The 21,632-nt window shown below is 46.3% G+C and overlaps 1 protein-coding gene across 1 annotated transcript in view; it reads right to left on the bottom strand.

Moving 5' to 3' along the window:
• LOC308316123 (collagen alpha-1(XX) chain-like) overlaps window positions 1–21,632 on the bottom strand; it is a 79,065-nt gene that overhangs the window by 22,934 nt on the left and 34,499 nt on the right. Inside the window, exons 7-19 of the mRNA XM_080764528.1 lie at window positions 17,844–18,011; window positions 16,783–16,902; window positions 15,447–15,611; window positions 13,730–13,888; window positions 11,006–11,187; window positions 10,243–10,372; window positions 9,420–9,565; window positions 9,171–9,300; window positions 8,074–8,213; window positions 3,894–4,020; window positions 3,327–3,466; window positions 1,481–1,613; window positions 699–847 (exon numbers count right to left, since the gene is read on the bottom strand). Of these exons, the coding sequence (XP_080620654.1) occupies window positions 699–847; window positions 1,481–1,613; window positions 3,327–3,466; window positions 3,894–4,020; window positions 8,074–8,213; window positions 9,171–9,300; window positions 9,420–9,565; window positions 10,243–10,372; window positions 11,006–11,187; window positions 13,730–13,888; window positions 15,447–15,611; window positions 16,783–16,902; window positions 17,844–18,011 (1,889 nt within the window). The remainder of the gene's footprint in view (window positions 1–698; window positions 848–1,480; window positions 1,614–3,326; window positions 3,467–3,893; window positions 4,021–8,073; window positions 8,214–9,170; window positions 9,301–9,419; window positions 9,566–10,242; window positions 10,373–11,005; window positions 11,188–13,729; window positions 13,889–15,446; window positions 15,612–16,782; window positions 16,903–17,843; window positions 18,012–21,632) is intronic.

The raw sequence follows: 21,632 nt of genomic DNA on the forward strand, positions 1-21,632 counted from the left end.
CGTACGGTGGACTCCATGTTGCTCCTGGAAGGACAGAAACATGAAGACCGTACGGTGGACTCCATGTTGCTCCTGGAAGGACAGAAACATGAAGACCGTACGGTGGACTCCATGTTGCTCCTGGAAGGACAGAAACATGAAGACCGTACGGTGGACTCCATGTTGCTCCCTGGAAGGACAGAAACATGAAGACCGTACGGTGGACTCCATGTTGCTCCCTGAAAGGACAGAAACATGAAGACCGTACGGTGGACTCCATGTTGCTCCCTGAAGGACAGAAACATGAAGACCGTACGGTGGACTCCATGTTGCTCCCTGAAGGACAGAAACATGAAGACCGTACAGTGGACTCCATGTTGCTCCCTGGAAGGACAGAAACATGAAGACCGTACGGTGGACTCCATGTTGCTCCCTGAAGGACAGAAACATGAAGACCGTACGGTGGACTCCATGTTGCTCCCTGGAAGGACAGAAACATGAAGACCGTACGGTGGACTCCATGTTGCTCCCTGAAAGGACAGAAACATGAACACCGTACGGTGGACTCCATGTTGCTCCCTGGAAGGAAAGAAACATGCGCAGTTGAGACCAGGGAGTTGTGTACATGCCCAAATTTGGGCATGTACAAGTATCTGGTCTCAGTTGACAGTGCTCTCCCGGGCTCCGGTCGGCGCGGTCAGTGTGGAGGTACTACTCACCGTGCTCTCCGGGGCGTCCCGGGCTCCGGTCAGCGCGGTGTGGGACACGCGGTACTGCAGGACGTGGGCGTTGGGCGGGAGCCAGCTGACCAGGAGGCTGACCGCCGTCTCCTCTGAGATGGAGACGCTGGACGGGCCCCCGCCAGACACTGAGGGGTTAGACAGAGAGAGAGAGAGAGAGAGAGAGAGGAACGAGGCTCACTGTTGGGGGACTGAATGATTTCTGACACTTTTTTATCTTTTCATCATTATTTATAGTTTAACGTTAAACATCACAGAAAACACGTTGGCTTCGATGGAATACAAACGACTGAAATCGATCGTGGTGACTGAGAACTTTAACCCATGCATTACACAAAATACAACAGATTAAAATGTGGTAAATTACATTTCCCTATAATTGAAGGTAATCCAATGAGATAATGCACTGTTAAATGCAAGTTGTTGCATTGGTGCGGTTAACCTTAAAACTATTTTGTTGCAAGCAGTTGCGACTGCATTGTTGCATTGGTTTGGCCAAGAATGACTATATTCAGATCATTCTCTCTCCCCACCTAAGATGGTCCCTGGAACCAAATCTTTTCATTTGGGTTTCTGCAGCCCTCGTCCGGACAAGATAATATCTCGTCCGGACGAGACCATTCATTTTTCTTACCATGGCTATTCAGGGGCTCCGTAGCAGCCATACATATGGCTATATATAAAATGTAGGGTCCTTGACATGAGGAAATATTTGAGAATCACTGGTCTACATACGAACGGCATGTGTGCGTGTCACTCACAGGTGCTGTAGCGTATGGCCACCGCTTCGCTCTGAGCTCCGTCAGCGTAGAGGGCGGACAGAGAGATCTGATACTCCTTATCGTCCTCCACGCCCTCCAACAGAGTCCCTTCACTGTCCCCACTCACCCTCAGCTAGGACACACACACACACACACACACACACACAGAGAGATCTGATACTCCTTATCGACCTCCACCCCCTCCAACAGAGTCCCTTCACTGTCCCCACTCACCCTCAGCTAGGACACACACACACACACACACACACACACACACACACACACACACACACACACACACACACACACACACACACATAGAGAGATAGAGAAGCCTTTGTCTGCTGTACTGTACTGTATGGCTATGGCATACAGTACAGATTCCCTGCTTTCATGTGACATGAAAAAAAAGAAACGAAAATTCATAAAAGAATCCAATGGCAGTCCCTCAGTCAAATTTGGTCACACATACGGTATGTTGCCTTTGCAGTCTTTGAGTTATAGTTCTCTCTTATGGTGTTTCTAGTGATAGAGCATGTGGGACACTGCAGCAAGGCCATCATCCCATCCCACTATCCCACCACCTGAACTAAGAGAGAGGGACGTCGTGTTCTCCCCGTGTCCCCTAGGGTAGGTACCCTCACATGTTCTCCCCGTGTCCCCTAGGGTAGGTACCCTCACATGTTCTCCCCGTGTCCCCTAGGGTAGGTAGTAGGTACCCTCACATGTTCTCCCCATGTCCCCTAGGGTAGGTACCCTCACATGTTCTCCCCGTGTCCCCTAGGGTAGGTACCCTCACATGTTCTCCCCGTGTCCCCTAGGGTAGGTACCCTCACAAAAAACATGCAGTAATCCTGGTCTCTAAACTATACCTCCCCCTGGCCAGCCGGGGCGCCTGATGGAGGGGAAAGGAACTGGTTGGAATAACGTGTTCCTTCCACGCGCTACGTCCAACCAGGGAAACTCCCCCCTGTCAGGTGAAAAGGAGCAACTTGGACACTCAGGCATGAAGGAAGCATGAGTTCAAGTCCGTTGCTCTCCCCTTGTCCCCCATATATGGGGACTAGGTTGCTCTCCCCTTGTCCCCCATATATGGGGTCTAGGTTGGTCTCCCCTTGTCCCCCATATATGGGGGACTAGGTTGGTGGAGGGTGTGTAGAGCCCAGGATCACATTAGATGATTGACACAGGGGTGAAAAATGGGTTACAAAATCGTGGGATAAAAAATAAAAAATAAAAAGATTAGGACGTCGTGGTGTGTTTGCTAGGATCCAGCCTATACCAGCACTCCACTTAATTGCCTACAAACTTTCCACAGACTATTCATACGTACTCTGCCTATAGGGTCTATAGGCTTATTATCAATGTCTTCACATTATTGTACAGTTAATAATAAAACCCCATTTATTCTTCCGGCACATTTCAGCCACCTTTTTTGCCCCACTGTACACAACATCATCAAACGTCACGGTAACACCTACAGTACGGTAACATCATTCTACAGGCCACAGGTTTCTGCGTTACACCGCCATGCTCTGTTGCCATCTGGTGCTGTATAAAGTCACGTGTTTCTTTAGGGTGGGGGAGCTAGAGTTCTAGTTATAAGATATAACAATATATAACTGGGGGCGGCGGTGGCTCAGCGGTAGAGTGGCTGGATGGTAACCGTATAAGGTTGCCAGTTCGAACCCTGTGGGCTCCCCCAGAGTTACTGTCGAAGTTTCCTTGAGCAAAGACACTGAACCCCTAATTGCTCCTGATGTGCTGGTTGCTCCCTACCTGTCTCAGGTCTCCTCTCTCTCTCTCCCTCCCTCCCTCCCTCCCTCCCTCCCTCCCTCCTCCCTACCTGTCTCAGGTCTCCTCCACTGAGGGAGATCCATTTGATGAGGTAGGAGACGACATCATCCGCGGCCGCCTCCCAGTGCACCGTGATGTCACTGCCGGAGAAGTTGGTGACCCTGAGGTCAGAGGGAGACGGAACCCTCACTGCCAGAGAAGGAATTAAGACAGAGGTCAGAGGTCACCCTCAGGTCAGAGGTCAAATGGAACCCTCACTGAGAAGGAAGGAAGACAGAGGTCAGAGGTCACCCTGAGGTCAGGTACGTGTGGTCACGTTGCTGGTGAGCGGTGCTGACAGACAGTAAGTACAGTACATATAAAGTGTCTTACGTGTGGTGACGTTGGTGAGCGGTGCTGACAGACAGTAAGTACAGTACATATAAAGTGTCTTACGTGTGGTCACGTTGGTGAGCGGTGCAGACAGACAGACAGTAAATATAAAGTGTCTTACGTGTGGTCACGTTGCTGGTGAGCAGTGCAGACAGACAGTACATATAAAGTGTCTTACGTGTGGTCACGTTACTGGTGAGCGGTGCCGACAGACAGTAAGTACAGTAAATATAAAGTGTCTTACGTGTGGTCACGTTGCTGGTGAGCGGTGCCGACAGGCCGTGCGGATACAGGGACTGGACCGACACCAGGTATCTGGACAGCGAGGACAGGTTCTGGACCAGCACTGAGTTCACCCCTGTCACCTCCACCTGGAAGAGGAGTCCAATGAATACATATACGTATACTGTACGTATATACTGTACGTGTACAGCGACACATTGACTACACAAGGCTATAGTAGCGTAGCATAAACTCAAGGTTTGCATTATAATAACGATGCATTGCGGTTATACTGTTAACTGTTAACTTTGGGGTTATAAAAGCTATGTTTCTATGGAATACTGGACTACTCGCCCCGGTGCTTGCCCGTTTTCCCCCCCCCGGAATTTTCCCCAGTGAGGGGGATAACTTTGTAATATGCTATTGGCTGTTTGTATTCTTTTTGGAAAAATATAAAAAGATACTCCTGTGGAAAGGCTATATTATTTTACTTATATTGACCCTAAAAACAATTTAGTATTATTTAGTATATGTAAGGTTTTGCCCCCTCAAATGGTACCTCGTCAGATAATCCCCACATTATCCTACAACAACTTCTGTGAACAGACTTAAATTATGAATAACAGACTTAAATTATATTTGTACTTAGGCTGTTCTGCTCTCATGAAAGTTTATAGTTAGAGAAATTCAAAGTCCAGCCGTCTGCTGTCCAGCCTCTCCCACCCCTCACTGGGGAAAATTCTGGGAGGAAAACAGAAACGGGGCAAGTAGTCTTACCGTTTCTATGTCAGTCGTTCTTCGACTTTTAGAAAAATAGCAGACCTATATACAAGCTCGTAGCGCGCCACTCGGTGGCATGCTATGAGCTTGTAGATCTGCGGTTTTTCAATAGCTAAAGCATGACATAATGCCTAACACCAAAAGGCGTTCCGGCCCAAAATGGGTTAATGTATAAATTCATGTATCGGTTAGTTGAGTAGTTTGACAACTGTGTCAGTATGATTTTTAACCAACCCTGTGAAGAGTTCCAAATCGGTTCTCTTCTACGATTTGGGGAACATTGGCGTAAACAGCCTCTACAGACTGTGAGCATTCTGTATGGTTTTACATTTATTGTTGGTTGTTTGTTTGCTTTTTTATCGTATTTATTGTGTATTCATCGTCTAGTGATTGATCACAGATTCATCACTGATGTCATCACTGCATTAATAAATACACAAACTCTAAAGCGTTTCCCACTATGTGTGAGGATCAGATTCTGGCTGTATTCTGAGCTTCTGATCACCAACATTCTCTTGATTAAAGGAGAATTCCATGCTAGAAGGCTTTCTTACCTTTATTTGTAGTTTAGTTGTAATTGAATTGAATGGGAATTGAATGGGGCTATGGGGTGTTGTGCTAATTTGCTTATTTCCATCGCTCAAAATTACAATTTCTTTGTATATATCCTCTCTTCATAATGTAAATAATATCCTAAGCGGCACACTTTACTACTTCTTTCGATGGAAATAAGCAAATTAGCACAACACCCCATAGCCCCATTCAAATCCCATTCAATTCAATGCAATTCGCGCTTATGGTAGGGGAAATAGCCAATAAGGAGCTTTTGCACAAAATAACACCTGGACCTATTTGGTGGGGACGTAACAACTACAAAGAAAGGTAAGAAAGCATTCTAGCATGGAATTCTCCTTTAAGGGGGTGAATACATACATTCGAAGCGGGTGTTGATTGAATAATGAGTAACAGACAGACAGGTGAATGGCTGTTGGGAATAAGGGTCAGTTGCGAGGACAGACAGATGAATGAATGGCTGTTGGGAATAAGGGTCAGTTGCGAGGACAGACAGATGAATGGCTGTTGGGAATAAGGGTCAGTTGCGAGGACAGACAGATGAATGGCTGTTGGGAATAAGGGTCAGTTGGCGAGGACAGACAGATGAATGGCTGTTGGGAATAAGGGTCAGTTGCGAGGACAGACAGATGAATGGCTGTTGGGAATAAGGGTCAGTTGTGAGGACAGACAGATGAATGGCTGTTGGGAATAAGGAGGGTCAGTCACGAGGACAGACAGATGAATGGCTGTTGTTGGGAATAAGGGTCAGTTGCGAGGACAGACAGACAGGCTGTTGGGAATAAGGGTCAGTTGCGAACAGACAGATGAATGGCTGTTGGGAATAAGGGTCAGTTGCGAGGACAGACAGATGAATGGCTGTTGGGAATAAGGGTCAGTTTGCGAGGACAGACAGATGAATGAATGGCTGTTGGGAATAAGGGTCAGTTAGTTGCGAGGACAGACAGATGAATGGCTGTTGGGAATAAGGGTCAGTTAGTTGCGAGGACAGACAGATGAATGGCTGTTGGGAATAAGCAGTGTTGGGACGTAACGTAACGTAAATAACGCGTTACAGTAACGCCGTTACGTTCGGCAGTAACGGTTGCTGTAACGCGTTATTTTTTTTAATTCAGTAACTTGTTACTGTTACTACATGGTGCGTTATTCCGTTACTCTTCCGTTATTTTTCATGTAGTCTCGATCGGGGGAGAATGAGAAGAACTGTCATGCTTGCCTTGCGGGAGAGAAGGAGGAGTGTGTGTGCGTTTGTGTGTGTGTGTGTGTGTGTGTGTGTGTGTGTGTGTGTACTACACGTGGTGATGCGCAAGTTTGTTTACTCTGACTAGTGTCATGGCGGCGCCCATATCGCAAATGGCTATATTCCTCCTTATTTCCTTCAGCTGCTCCAATCCAGCACAAAGTACAGTCAAAGTAAGTTGTTGAGTCCCACCCAGCAAATTATGACAATCCCATTCCCACCGGCTATACCACCGTGTGTTTGTTTATGTCGGTCGCGCGTGTGTGTGTGTGTGTGTCGTGTGCGCCGTGTATGCAAATCATGTGAGCGAGCTAGCGAGAGAAAAAGAGAGAGAGAGAGAGAGAGAGAGAGAGAGAGAGAGAGATAGAGACACTGAAAGAGGCTGCGCGTTCGTGTGTGTGTGTGTGTGTGTGTGTGTGTGTGTGTGTGTGTGTGAGACAGTGTGCGACTGTGCGTAGCCTAGCTACTTTTGAGCGAGAGAGAGAGAGACGGACAGATACTGAAAGAGACTTTGCGCGTGTGTTTGATTATCAAATATTAATTCTGGTTTTGGTCTTACTTTGTTTATAAATCCAGACTCAAATTAGTATTGCCACCACCACCAATAAGAGCAGCTATGAGCTATCTCAGCCTATCTGCGCAGTATACAACATTCACTGGATCAGTGGAAATGGAACCCTCATGTTGTTGGTTGTAGCCTACTTGTATTTAGTTGTTTGCTATAAATATGTATTGATAGGCCTACATAGCATCATCAAAATCACCACCAGTCCCCCCTGCTATTGGTATATTATTATCACTGTACTGAACTGAAGGCATGAATGAATGGCCTGGAAGTGGGAGCCCGTTTTTCTTTTTGAGTGGTGCAACCACTCTATTATAGACAACTATGTGTGTCCCTGGTTGGCTGGCTGTGTCCCCGTGCCCCTGGGTCTGAGCACGGAAATAGCATATTTTCTCCACCAAGTGTTTTGGATGCGGGGCGGCTCGCCGGAACCGGCACCGGCGAGCCGAGCCGAAAAGTAACGAAAAAGTTACTTTTTGAAGTAACGCTTTACTTTTTGGTTTAAGTAACAGTAAAGTAACTAAGTTACTTTTGAAATGATGTAACTAGTAACTGTAACTAGTTACTTTTTAAAAGTAACGGTCCCAACACTGGGAATAAGGGTCAGTTGCGAGGACAGACAGATGAATGGCTGTTGTTGGGAATAAGGGTCAGTTAGTTGCGAGGACAGACAGATGAATGGCTGTTGGGAATAAGGGTCAGTTAGTTGCGAGGACAGACAGATGAATGGCTGTTGGGAATAATTGTCAGTTGCGAGGACAGACAGATGAATGAATGGCTGTTGTTGGGAATAAGGGTCAGTTGCGAGGACAGACAGATGAATGGCTGTTGGGAATAAGGGTCAGTTGCGAGGACAGACAGACAGGCTGTTGGGAATAAGGGTCAGTTGCGAGGACAGACAGATGAATGAATGGCTGTTGGGAATAAGGGTCAGTTGCGAGGACAGACAGATGAATGAATGGCTGTTGGGAATAAGGGTCAGTTGCGAGGACAGACAGATGAATGAATGGCTGTGGGGAATAAGGGTGAGTTGGGGTGGGTCACCTGCTTGACGTCACTGCCGTGGTTGGTGCTGCAGACCACCCTGTGCCCAGGGACCTCCGCGGCCCCGGGGACCCAGCTGACCCTCAGCATGCTGTGGGTGACCACGGGGAACTGGACGCTGAGCGGGGGAGGCAGGGGGACTGTGGAGGAGGAGACATAGGGGGACACGTTCTTAAAGGTTTTGTTGTGATCCTTTTCAGTATCACCCGTATTGCTTCCAAAATCATCAGACTTCCCACACCCACACTTTCTGATATGAACAATAAGGCCATCACACGACTAGCACTCTCGATATCAAATGACACTGACCATCCTCTGTATCGTTTCTTTAACCTCATGCCATCTGGACAGAAGATACAGAACCTTTGCCATGGAAAAAGGTCTGTTTCAGTAGTTTTGTCCCCTCAGCCATCGCGGCTCTAAACAAACTGCCCCGCCGATAGGATGGTTTCTGTACACAGTGGGGAACTCATGTTTTGTTTTAGTTTTTTGTATTGTCTTGGTGTTAATGTGCTCTGTGTTGTTTTTGATGTGGGTGTTGAACTGTTGAACATATTGTGAAGACAAATATCCTTCGGGACAATAAAGATTATTATTATTATTATTATCCAAAATATATGGTGATATTGATCCCCTGTGAGATAGGTGTCGTTCGGCCCCCGCCACGTATATACATATGTTTTGGTCATGCTCTTCTTTACGTACGTATTGGACTGAGATCTTTGACACTATGTCGAGTAGTGTTGTGGTACCGTTTGAACCTATTGTCGGAATCTCTCCCCCTGATATATTCCCCAGTGGGTGGGGGCCATTTGTGAAGGAAGGGCTGCCAATGTTAGCTATCTCTTGTTGTTTTTCTTGTGTTTTCGCTCCCGTCTTTTCAAAGTTAAACTGGGCCAGCTCTAAACAGACTGGGCCAATGGACCCTACGTCGGTAGCCCAAACTGGGCCCTAACTGGGCCGGCCAGAGACTCGGCCCCGGCTCGACTAACTAGTTTCTGTTTGACTGTACCCATTACTGATTACATTTCTGCCAATTCAATCAATCAATCAATCAAACTAACGATGCAGCAGAGGTCGGCGTGTACAGTACGTACAGGTGGTGGCGATGGCGGTGACGGGGTCGCTGGGGTCCTCGTCGTACAGGGCGTACAGCGTGACAGAGTAGTCTGTGGCCGGCGCCAGACCTCCTAACTCCACCACTGACTGGTCAGCACCGAACTTCACCTGGACAGACACAGGGAGGAAACCCACTAACTCCATTTTCCAGGTTTTTGTTTCATAAATCAGTGCTATTGAACACCCTTTACGTCCGTGTGTTGTTTTATACCGTAGATATAACTCACCTCCTTGGCGTCGTCAGGCTCTCCGTGGCTGAGGGCCGAGTACAGGATCATGTACTGAGAGGCCCCGGGGGCCGCGCCCCAGCTGACCCTCAGGCTGCTGGGGGACGAGGGCGTCACCTCCAGGTCCTCGGGGGTGGCCAGGGGCACTGAGGGGGACGGAGAGGGAGAGGGAGGTATGAAGCAGTGTTGTTTTTGGCAGCACATTTTGATTTTAGTTTTAGTCATAGTCTTTGGAATAGTTTTCATTTAGTTTTTGTCACATTTTAGTCACCTGGAATGTGTTGGTGTTAAGTCTAGTTTTAGTACGACTAAATGTCATGATATTTTAGTCGACTAAATCTACGGTTGATTTAGTCGACTTTGGTGGGCACCGATATCGTCGTAAGGACTGTTTTTAGTACACTTGCTGAAAATAGCCGATCTACAAGCACACAACGCGTCGCAGTGAGCTTGTAGATCTGCTATTTTCAGCATGCAACCAAGTGTAAAACTGACAATTGTCAGTATATTTAGTCTCAGTTTTAGTCATCATAGCTTAGTTTTCATTTAGTTTCCATTTCGTTTTCTTCAGTGGAAAAAGGTAGTCGAGTCGACGAACATTTTTCGTCTTAGTTTTAGTCGACGAAAACAACAGTAGTATGAACTTATGAAGGCCTATTCAGAGTCTGGAGGTGACCACCGTCCCTCTGTTTCTCAGTCCCCTCACCCAGGGCAAATAATGTCTGCTTAGTGCTTACAGTACAGTGTACACCATCTAATGTCTGCTTACAGTACAGAGAGAGTACAGTACACCGTCCCTGTGTACATTCATATGGTCTCTTACGTGTGGTGACGGTGCCTCGGAGTGCCAGGCCAACGTTGTCCTCATACACGGGGAAGATGGACACGTGGTAGAGAGTCTGGGAGGACAGCCCTGTGAGCAGCACGCTGGAGGCTGAGCCAGGAACCACCACCTGGAGAGAGGCACGCACGGCAGGCAGGCAGGCAGGCAGGCAGGGAGGCAGGGAGGCAGGCAGGGAGGCAGGCAGGCAGGCAGGCAGGCAGGGAGGCAGGGAGGCAGGCAGGCAGGCAGGCAGGGAGGCAGGCAGGCAGGCAGGCAGGCAGGCAGGGAGGCAGGGAGGCAGGCAGGCAGGCAGGCAGGCAGGCAGGGAGGCAGGGAGGCAGGCAGGCAGGCAGGCAGGCAGGCAGGGAGGCAGGCAGGCAGGCACACACAGACACAGACACAGACACACAGAGTTAGAAAGACAATAGTGTATCATTATGCATTTGTCTTCATTTCTAATTCAATCTGCTAATTCAAACAAAACCCTCAAAAAAAGCCAGCGATCAGATCAGTGGGCAAACTTTGTTTAAAGCGCGTCAGTTCACTGATCGACAGACACATTGCTGCGTTGGTGGTGGTGTGGCCCCTCAGACTGACCTCCTGGCCCTCGGAGCTGTGGAAGACCACCCTGTACTGCCCCTACCCTGTGGCCCCTCAGACAGACTGACCTCCTGTGGACTCTGGCCCTCGGAGCTGTGGAAGACCACCCTGTACTGCCCCTACCCTGTGGCCCCTCAGTGTGTGGCCCCTCAGACAGACTGACCTCCTGTGGACTCTGGCCCTCGGAGCTGTGGAAGACCACCCTGTACTGCTGCACCGTAGCCAGGCGGGCCAGGCCGGAGGTCCAGTGCAGCCGGACCTCCCTGGAGCCCAGGCCCGAGAAGCGCAGGTCGGTGGGACTGGGGTAGGACAGGACCGGGTCCACCGTGGGCCGGGGCTCCATTCCTGCAGGGAGGGAAGGAAAGACACACTGGATCACTATCGCTTTGCTTTTCTTTTCTTTTCTTTCTCCATTGCTCTGTAAAGCACTTTGAGCTGTCATGAAAGGTGCTATACAAATACATTTTTATTATTATTACTTGCGCAAGCAGAGCGCGCAAGTAATAATTTCGCCCGGTCTGTGTGCACCGTGCCAGCCAACCCGCCACTTGATGTGTATGCAAATAAAACAGCAAATTTGTGCCTGGTTTGCTGGGACCAGATTACATAAATGACCATATGTCTTACGTCATCATTTAGAGCTAGTCATACGTATACTATATACATAATCAGTCAAAAAAACTAGCAAATTGTGCCTGATTTGCTGGGACCAGAGTACATGGTGTGTATATGTATGACTATAGCTCTCAATGATGACGTAAGAAATATGGTCATTTATGTAATCTGGTCCTAGCAAATCAGGCACAATTTGCCTGATTTTGTTGCCTGATAGTTGAAAGGTGCTATACAAATAAAGTTTTATTATTATTATTAGTATTATTATTATTATTATTATTATTATTATTATTATTACTATGTCTACGTTCTACAGCAGGGGTTCCCAAGGGCCCCCAAATGGCCACTCATTAGCCCCGCGGACCCCCATTTGAAGAGATATGCCAGGGACCAAGAGAAGATTTGCATTACTAGCAGTGATTCTCAACCAAAAAGCACCACCAGTTGGACCAACTTGCGTACAAGTTGGACACAAATGGACCCGTATAAGGGTCCGTATGGTTCCATTTGTACCCTCTGGTATGTATTTGTAATATCTGTTTGTATCTGTGTGTACTACTGCATATTTTGTGTATTTGTGTACAGTATGCTTTTCTGTATTTTGTTTTTTCATGGGTCCCTCTTGAAAATGAGACGCTGCATCTCAAGGGGCTGTCCCTTCAATAAATATCTGAAATCTGAAATCTTTGAGTTATACAGACCCATAAGGGTCCATTAGGTTCCTATAACTATCATTTAGCTGGGGACCCCCGGGAACTTCCTCAAGGACCCCTAGGGGTCCCCGGGCCCCACTTTGAGGAACCACTGTTTTACATGTATGGCAAGCTATAGCTCGCTACTGTGCATATAATAATAATAATAATAATAAACTTTATTTATATAGCACATTTTCATACATAAAATGCAACTCAAAGTGCTTCACATAAAAATAAAATAAAATAAAATAAAAAATAACAAGCAGCGGAATGCCGGAATCAAAAGTAGGTCAATCATTACAATACATATATATATACAATTAGCAAATAGAAATACAAAACTAAAACATTACAAAATGGTAAGGAAATTTGTACCAGAACACAAGTTGTGTCAAGTTGAAAAAATAAGTTTTCAGCTTGCTCTTATATATGGAGGGATGAGTGATGAAATGATGGAATGCACATTTAAGTGATGGTGTTAAGTGAGATGTGTGAGTGAGTAAGTATTGAGCTGACTGTGTGTCTTTGCTCACAATCTATCCTCACTATCAGAATCAACAGGTTTACAGTTAGTAAAGTATTCTTTTGCAGTATTCCATGATGAGAAGGGAGAGGATAGGGGGTAGAATGAGAGCAGAAGAGAGAGAAACATGGAATAGAAACCGGTTAAATAAATAAACAAAACAAAATTGAAGAGCACATCTCTGCATACCTAACTGACATCTTACAGTTGATGAAACTTATAGAAAGGTAGGTCCACTTCCTCTGGGAGCTGCACTTGGTTAAGGCAGTGCGTGGCTCAGCTTTGAAAATACATTTTGAGAACGCTGGGAGTTCTCAAATAAACGTGAGAAATGTGCCGCCATCATGAGTCGACTCATGACGTATATCATGTCTATTTGCTCAGACACATTGGACGTAAATTCTCCATTCATTGTCAATGGGAATTTAACAAAATAGCCGATTTGCTTGTCTCTACATATGACGCAAATTCAGCATTTTACGTACATTACAATGGTATTTAATGTTTGACACTACTGTATATAGCTGAATATTGAATAGGAGTTATTTCTTTCGTACCAGATGATAGCTATCGTTTTTTCTAATATATTTTTTATCCCACGATTTTGTAACCCATTTTTCACCCCTGTGTCAATCATCTAATGTGATCCTGGGCTCTACACACCCTCCGCCAACCTGGGGAGAGCAACGGACTTGAACTCATGCTTCCTTCATGGCCGAGTGTCCAAGTTGCTCCTGAAAGGGGGGAGTTTCCCTGGTTGGACGTAGCACGTGGAAGGAACCAACCAGTTCCTTTCCCCTCCATCAGGCGCCCCGGCTGGCCAGGGGGAGGCAGTTTAGAGACCAGGATTACTGCATGTTTTTTGTGAGGGTACCTACCCTAGGGGACACGGGGAGAACATGCAAACTCCACACAGAAAGGCCCTTTCGCCAACCCCGCCTTCGGGTATGGGCACTGATGACGCGGAGGAGGAAACACGCCGCCAGCACCCACAGCGCCCCGAGCGGGAATCGAACCCAGGACCTTCTAGCTGTGAGGCGACTATCGTTCTTACGTTTGGCGATGCTGCGGTCCTGGATCTTCCCACAGAGGATGTGGACGAGGCGCGCCACCAGCTTGCTGAGCAGGGGGAAGTCGTTGACGTTGTACACGTTGAGGTCCAGAGGCTCCGACGCCACTTGCCTCAGCTCGGCCTCGTCGGCGTTCTTCACGCCTGTAGTGACACACAAACAAGAGGAGGAATTCATCATTTCAACACGTGTTCATACTGACGTGTGATGTAGCGACACATGTGACAGCGAGATGAAAAATAGACTTAAAGGAGAATTCCATGCTAGAATGCTTTCTTTGTAGTTGTTACGTCCCCACCAAAGAGGTCAAGGTGTTTTTTTGTGCAAAAACTCCGTATTGGCTATTTTCCCTACCATAAGCCCTCAATGAATTGCATTGCATTGAATGGGAATTGAATGGGGCTATGGGGTGTTATGCTAGTTCGCTTATTTCCATCAAAAGAAGTAGTAAAGTGTGCCGCTTGGGATATTATTTACATTATGAAGAGAGGACATATACAAAGCAATTATAATTTTGAAATTGAATTTGAATTTTGAGCTATGGCATGGACTGTGATTTCTCCTCCTCCCGCATGTGTCTCAAAACCTAAAAGTTTAACCACATTATCAGCAGCTCATGGTCAAAACTTACTGTAAGTAGCCTATTCTACTGTATATACAATGTACAACGACATCAGTTCGTGCATGGGCAGTTTTCAGGAGAGGGGAGGGTCCGCATGTTTTAAACATGTAGTATATATATAGGGAAGTGAGGACGCTGGCGTCGACTGTTCGCCGCTTCACCTCCCAATGTATGAATGAATGAACCATTCTAAGCGCTTTGAGTAGGCATGTAGTGCATAGAAAAGCGCCATGAAAATGCAATTCATTATATTATTTCATTATATTGTAACCTACGTATTATTTGCAAAGCTTCTATCAGAGATATGTATACTGTAGACATAAAAGATTTATCTTAAGATGTAAGGATGATGAAAAGTGAAAACATAAAAAGTTTGTGATGTAGCCTGTTGTTTCCATCAAGGTAGTATCGCCCCCAAAGTGCGTGCCTATACGTTCCCTCCAACTCCAAGAAAATATTTCAGCAACGTAACGTAAGCTCCTTCCATTCTCTTAAACATCCTAATTGTTCGTTGCATTGTGCTCTCTTGTAACACCCTAAACCACACCAAAGGGTCACCATGATGCAACTCCTTGGGTCCAAACGGTTGCAAGGAGTTAACGCTAAAACCGTCTCGACCCTTTGGTGGTGGTTTGGGGCCGTTAAATTCCATGCGTTGAACGTAAAACAGGACATTTCACACCGCAGGGACAACACTAAAACCGTCTGGACCCTTTGGTGTGGTTAGGGCTTCACTCTGAGCATGTATAAATGGAACCAGAGTTAAATTAACATTGATTTTGCATTATATATTAGGGTCTCAGAGATAGAAATGCCATTAAATGGGGGTCCGTAGACTATAATGCATGTCAAACTGGGGGGTCCTTGAAATTAAACGGGTTGAGAATCACTGCTATAGAGCCGTAAAAATCTTCTCTACTGGGGGTCTCTTCGAATGGGGGTCCGAATGGGGATCTACAAGTTGGTAGCGCGGCAGCAAGGGCCACCCTACGAGCTTGTACATCTTTTTTTTAATTGTGACAATCTGGCACCCCCTCCCCCCTGTCTCACCCCCCCCCCCCCCCTCCTCCCTGTCTCACCTACAGCCATGATCTCCACCCCGGCGTTCTTCAGCCGCCGCGCGGCGGCCACGGCGTCGTCCTGAGACTTCCCGTCCGTCAGCAGAACCAGGAAGAGAGGCGTGTCCGACCGCGCCCCCGACTCCGCCCTCATGTTCTCCTCCATGACGTGGATCAGCGCCTGGCCTGGAAGACACGCACACACACACACACACACACGCACGCACACACACACGCACGCACGCACACACACACACACACACACACACACACGCACACGCACACGCACACGCACGCACACACACACACACACACACACACACACACACACACACACACACACACACACATGCACGCACGCACACGCACACGCACACACACGCACGCACGCACACACACACACACACACGCACGCACGCACGCCATGCACACACACACACACACACACACACACACACACACACACACACACACACACACACACACACACACACACACACACACACACACACACACACACACACACACACACACACACACACGCCACACACATGAAAGGTACCTTTCAAAACCCTCTAGGTTTTAGCCTGGTACAGACGAAGGGGACACCACTGTATACACACACACCCACACACAAGCAATGTTGTTGTATTATGTGAAATACACTATTTATACATAATCATTTTTGCTGAAAATAGCCGATCTACAAGCTCACAACGCGTCACAGCGCGACGCGTTGTGAGCTTGTAGATCTGCTATTTTCAGCATGCAACCAAGTGTAAAATGACTTATACTGGATCTTTTTCGTCCACTAGTCCCTTCCTAACATTTTAGTCTAGTTTTTATTTGTTGACGAAATTGTCAGTATATTTAGTCTTATAGTTTTAGTCACCATAGCATAGTTTTAATTTAGTTTCCATTTAGTTTTCTTCAGTGGAAAAAAGGTAGTCGGCGAACATTTTTCGTCTTAATTTTAGTCGACGATAACAACACTGTACACACAGACAGACAGACGCCGGTGCATTTACCGGTAAAGGTGTTGCCTCCCTTGTATCTGAAGTTCAGGTGTATTTACCGGTAAAGGTGTTCCCTCCCTTGTATCTGAAGTTCAGGTGTATTTACCGGTAAAGGTGTTGCCTCCCTTGTATCTGAAGTTCAGGTGTATTTACCAGTAAAGGTGTTGCCTCCCTTGTATCTGAAGTTCAGGTGTATTTACCAGTAAAGGTGTTGCCTCCCTTGTATCTGAAGTTCAGGTGTATTTACCCGTAAAGGTGTTGCCTCCCTTGTATCTGAAGTTCAGGTGTATTTACCGGTAAAGGTGTTGCCTCCCTTGTATCTGAAGTTCAGGTGTATTTACCCGTAAAGGTGTTGCCTCCCTTGTATCTGAAGTTCCGTACGGCGTCCAGCAGCTGCTCTTTGGTGGTGAAGTTGTTGAGCTGCCATTCTGTACGCGGGTCTCCACTGTACTGAGTCAGGGCTGGGACACACGCACACGCACACGCACACGCACACACACACACACACACACACACACACACACACACACGCACACACACACACAGTACACACATGTTATGGCAAATATAACGCAACAGAGAGAGAGAGAGAGAGAGAGAGATGGAAATGACATGAGCAGCCACTGTAATGACAGGATATTTACAATCAATACAATACAATCTTAACCCATTTTGAGCGGGAACCCCTTTTGGTGGTTACACATACATTATGTTATAATTTAGCTATTGAAAAATAGCAGATCTACAAGCTCATAGCGCGCCACCGAGTGGTGCGCTATGAGCTTGTTGTAGGTCTGCTATTTTTGAAAAATCGTTAAAATGTGCCTCAAACCTTTCAGAACATTTTCATGATTTAGAAAACTGTTTTTTTTTTTTTTTTTTTTTTTTATTTCGACGTCAGGCCTGAATGGGTTAAAGGGGCATTCCACAAATGTTCAACATCGTTATTATACCTTAGAGCTTTTGTGTGGAAATAATTTTAAAAAAGCCTCCCCAATTCTGAGTTTCCTAGAACTGTAAGTATGAAAAAAATATAAAATGAGTGGAATGCCCCTTTAACTAGCGTATATTATGGGGGTACGAATATGTACGTAACACCCCCCCCCCAGCTATGGGACTAACATTGGTCCGGTTGTATACTATATACTGTAGGATAATTTGAGCATAAATACTTATTATTAGCACATGCATTCCATTAGTGCAGCGTTCAGGCCAATTATAAAAAACATACTCAACTGCTCCACCTGCTGGTTGATTTCAGTACTACATTTTTCCAATATTCGCAAAACCAGAAGAGTTTAAAAAGGATTTCAGTCAGTATGAATGGCATATAACTGTAAGCAACGCCTCTGTCAGCCCCAGCCAGCTATGGGATCTTTGCACATTGATGACACCGACTCACCGAACTGGATGTGGGCGGGTCCGATGTGGAAGGGCGTGACCAGGCCCTCCAGGAAGTCGCGCACGCGGCGGAAGTTGGTGCGTCCGATGCTCCAGGAGCCGTCCACCAGCAGCACCACGTCGGCCGCCGCCGCGCTGTCGCACTCGAACGGCCTCCTGGTGGACACGCCTGGAAACACACACAGGTTTGAGATATTTAACCCGTTCTGAACGGCCTCCTGGTGGACACGCCTGGAAACACACAATTCAATTTTTTTGATTGATTGATTGAAATCTTTATTAACAGTTTGCAGAATTACAGTACATTTCAAGCACAAACTCAATACAAAGACTGTTAACTGTGAGTGGACGACCCAATTAAGCCTTACACTTGTTTACAACAGGGTCCACATTGTTCAATTCATCAAAACATTTAGAGACAAACAAATAGACACTTCTATGTAGTTAAAGAACAGAACAGGAATTCATCATATAGGAAGCGAAAAGGGAAAAAAAGTATATATACAGTGAGGGGAACAGGGGGATAAAAGAAAAGAAAACGAAAGACAGAGTGTAGGGCGCCTGCACACAACACCATGCGTTGATGCCATGTGTGCATATGTGCAGGCACCCAACACCACGTCCATACAAAAACATAGTACAATCCATAGTACAAAGACAGAGTGTAGGGCGCCTGCACACAACACCATGCGTTGATGCCATGTGTGCATATGTGCAGGCACCCAACACCACGTCCATACAAAAACATAGTACAATCCAGATACAAATTCAGCTTTTACAGAGGCCAGTTTCGAATTGCAGCCATCCGTAGGTGCCCTTTGAGAGCAGTTTTGAAGGAGCCAAGGGATTCACATGTCTTAATGACTGTTGGTAGGGCGTTCCACATTTTGGTCGCATAGGAGCGAAAAGAATTTAGTCCCTTGTTTGTGCCGAATCTGGGTTGTACATGGTTTGTTGCACTCCCTCTGGTGTTGTGGGTGTGGACTTCGTTTACATTAAGGAAGTATTTAGACAGGTACATGGGTATCTTGGTGGTGTATCTAATCTTGTGGACCAGACCCATTGCAAGATGCTGTACTCTGTCGTCGACCCTAAGCCATCCCAGCCTGTCAAAGTGGGCAGGGGTGAGGTGGGTTCGGGGGGTGAGGCCAAGTAGGAGCCTGACCAGTTTGTTTTGGGAGGTCTGGAGCCTTGTTTTAAGGGCCTTTGAGGTGCTGTGGTACCAGGAGGTGGATGCATAGTCAAAGAAACCTTGTACAAGGGCTCCTGTTAAGGTCTTCAAGGTGTTTTTGTCGACCAGTGAGGAGATCCTGTAGAGGAATCTTGTTCTTTGATTGACTTTTTTGATTACGTTGGTGGCCATCTTATCACCGGAAAGATTGGCCTCCAGGATGGAACCTAGGTAGGTAATTTGATCCTTCCGTGTGATAATATCATCACCAACTCTAACCAAGAAGCCATCTGCAATTCAATTCAAAGGGCTTTATTGGCATGAGAAAACATTACATTGCCAAAGCAGAAAGAACAATACAACAAACAGCAATACAATCAAAACAAAAATGATGTACATTTGAAGGTCAGAATCTTCAATAGATCAAATTCTATGTACCAAGGTCACTCAATACAGGTATAGTGCAGGAATATACACAATGATTAGTCTTTAGGGTGGTTGTGTTCCAACACAACACACACAGGTTTTAAATATTTAACCCGTTCTGACCTCGAGATCAGATTCTAAAAACAAATGTCCTTCTAAATCCTGACAGTATTCTGAAAAAAGCTATGTTTCTATATGTCAGTGGTTCTTATAGCAGCTTGTAGATCTGCTATTTTTCAATAGCTAAAGCGTTGCCGAGTCTGTGCCGCGTTTTAAATCACTCCTTAAGACTCATTTTTACAAAGCTGCATTCAACCCCCTATACCCATGTGATTTGTGGTTTTTTTATTGATTTATTCTGTTGTTGTGATTTTGTGCATTATTGACAATGTAATTACTTGAAATACATAGAATAAATAATAGAATAATTATACTGTATAACATATTTTAATTCAGTTTATATACCTTTTTTTCATCACATATCAATGATTTATTTTTCTTTAAAAAAACTAAAAAGGGATCCAGAATATATCTACATCGATAAAACTGTAATCCAGAAACTTGAACCATACTTAATAATACTAGGTGTTTATATGCATAAAGTAGGTAGGTAGCAAATAGTTACACCTAATAATTAGACATTTCAAACGTTCCTTCACAGAGATACTGAGATTTGACAGTTTACAGCGGGCAAAATCATTACTTGCGCGCTCTGCTTGCGCACTAGTTGGCCATTTATGGCTTACTAGTGTGCAACAAGCAAGTATGCACTCGACAGAGTGCAGTTCTAGTTTATTCTATTGTGTGCCTCCTTGCTATGTCTTTATATTATGTCTCTCTGTTAAAGCACTTTGTGACTCTGGTTCTTAAAAGGTGATATACAAATAAAGCTTTATTATTATTATTATTATTATAACATAATACCAAAAGGGGTTCCCGCCCCAAAATGGGTTCAAATTGCTCCTTCCCTTCCCACCACTGCAGTGTACATGAGAGTGTGATCATCAGTGGAGCTGGTGTATATAGGCCTATAAAATGATATAATATCATAGCTGTCCTGTACACGCTATACTGTATATGCAGTCAATAAAAAATATACGACACTGCGCGTTATATGAGCTTGTATAACATAGATGTAATACTTTTATATACAGCTGTAAAAACAAGAAACAGATCGGGGGCGTGTGCCTCTGTAACTGTAACACGCACACACATGTACACATTATACACGCACGTGTGTGTGTGTGTGTGCGAGTGTGTGTGCGTGCATGTGTGTGTCTAGAAAGAGAACACATGTGCCCTGCAGGCATATCAGGGCTCTGTGATTAAATCCTTTCCTTTACCTGTCCCTCCCTCCCTCCCTCCTTCCCTCCCCCCCCGTCCCTCCTTCCCTCCCTCCCTCCTTCCCCCCATCCCTCCCTCCCCCCCTCCCTCCCTCCCTCCCTCCCTCCCTCCCTCCCTCCTTCCCCCCATCCCTCCCTCCCCCCTCCCTCCCTCCCCCCGTCCCTCCCTCCCTCCCTCCTTCCCCCCATCCCTCCCTCCCTCCCTCCTTCCCTCCCTCCCTCCTTCCCCCCATCCCTCCCTCCCTCCTCCCCTCCCTCCCTCCCTCCCTCCCTCCCTCCCTCCTTCCCTCCCTCCCTCCCTCCCTCCCTCACTCCCTCCTTCCCCCCATCCCTCCCTCCCTCCCTCCCTCCCTCCCTCCCTCCCTCCCTCCCCTTCCTTTCTCCAAACACTGTCATCACGTCTCAAACCAACACTTAACGCCTATAATTCCCTACCTCCGGAGTCAGCAGATCTACGAGCTCGCCAGCGCCACACGATGCGGCGCGGTGAGGGCTTATAGATCTGCTGTTTTAACCATGCATCCTGCCATCACTGACGATGACCAGATGTCCGGAAACTATAGCTTTTCCTTTTACGTTCTCCGTCTTCCTGCTTTGAAGGACGGATTGACTGAAGCAGCAAATATACACAACTTATTTGAATGACTAAAATGTTGCTTTAACCAACGTCTATACGGTAGAATATGTTAACCCTAGAACACTGGTTCATGTCAAGGACCCACAAATTGACATTTATTAGCCCGCGGACCCCCATTTTAAAAGATATGCCAGTGATTCTCAACCCGTTTAATTTCAAGGACCCCCTTCCCCCTGCAGGTTAACATGCATTAGTTTACGGATACCCCATTTA

This window comes from Protomyctophum bolini, assembly GCF_963924005.1.
Source record: "Protomyctophum bolini genome assembly, chromosome: 5".
Taxonomy (NCBI): Eukaryota; Metazoa; Chordata; class Actinopteri; order Myctophiformes; family Myctophidae; genus Protomyctophum; species Protomyctophum bolini.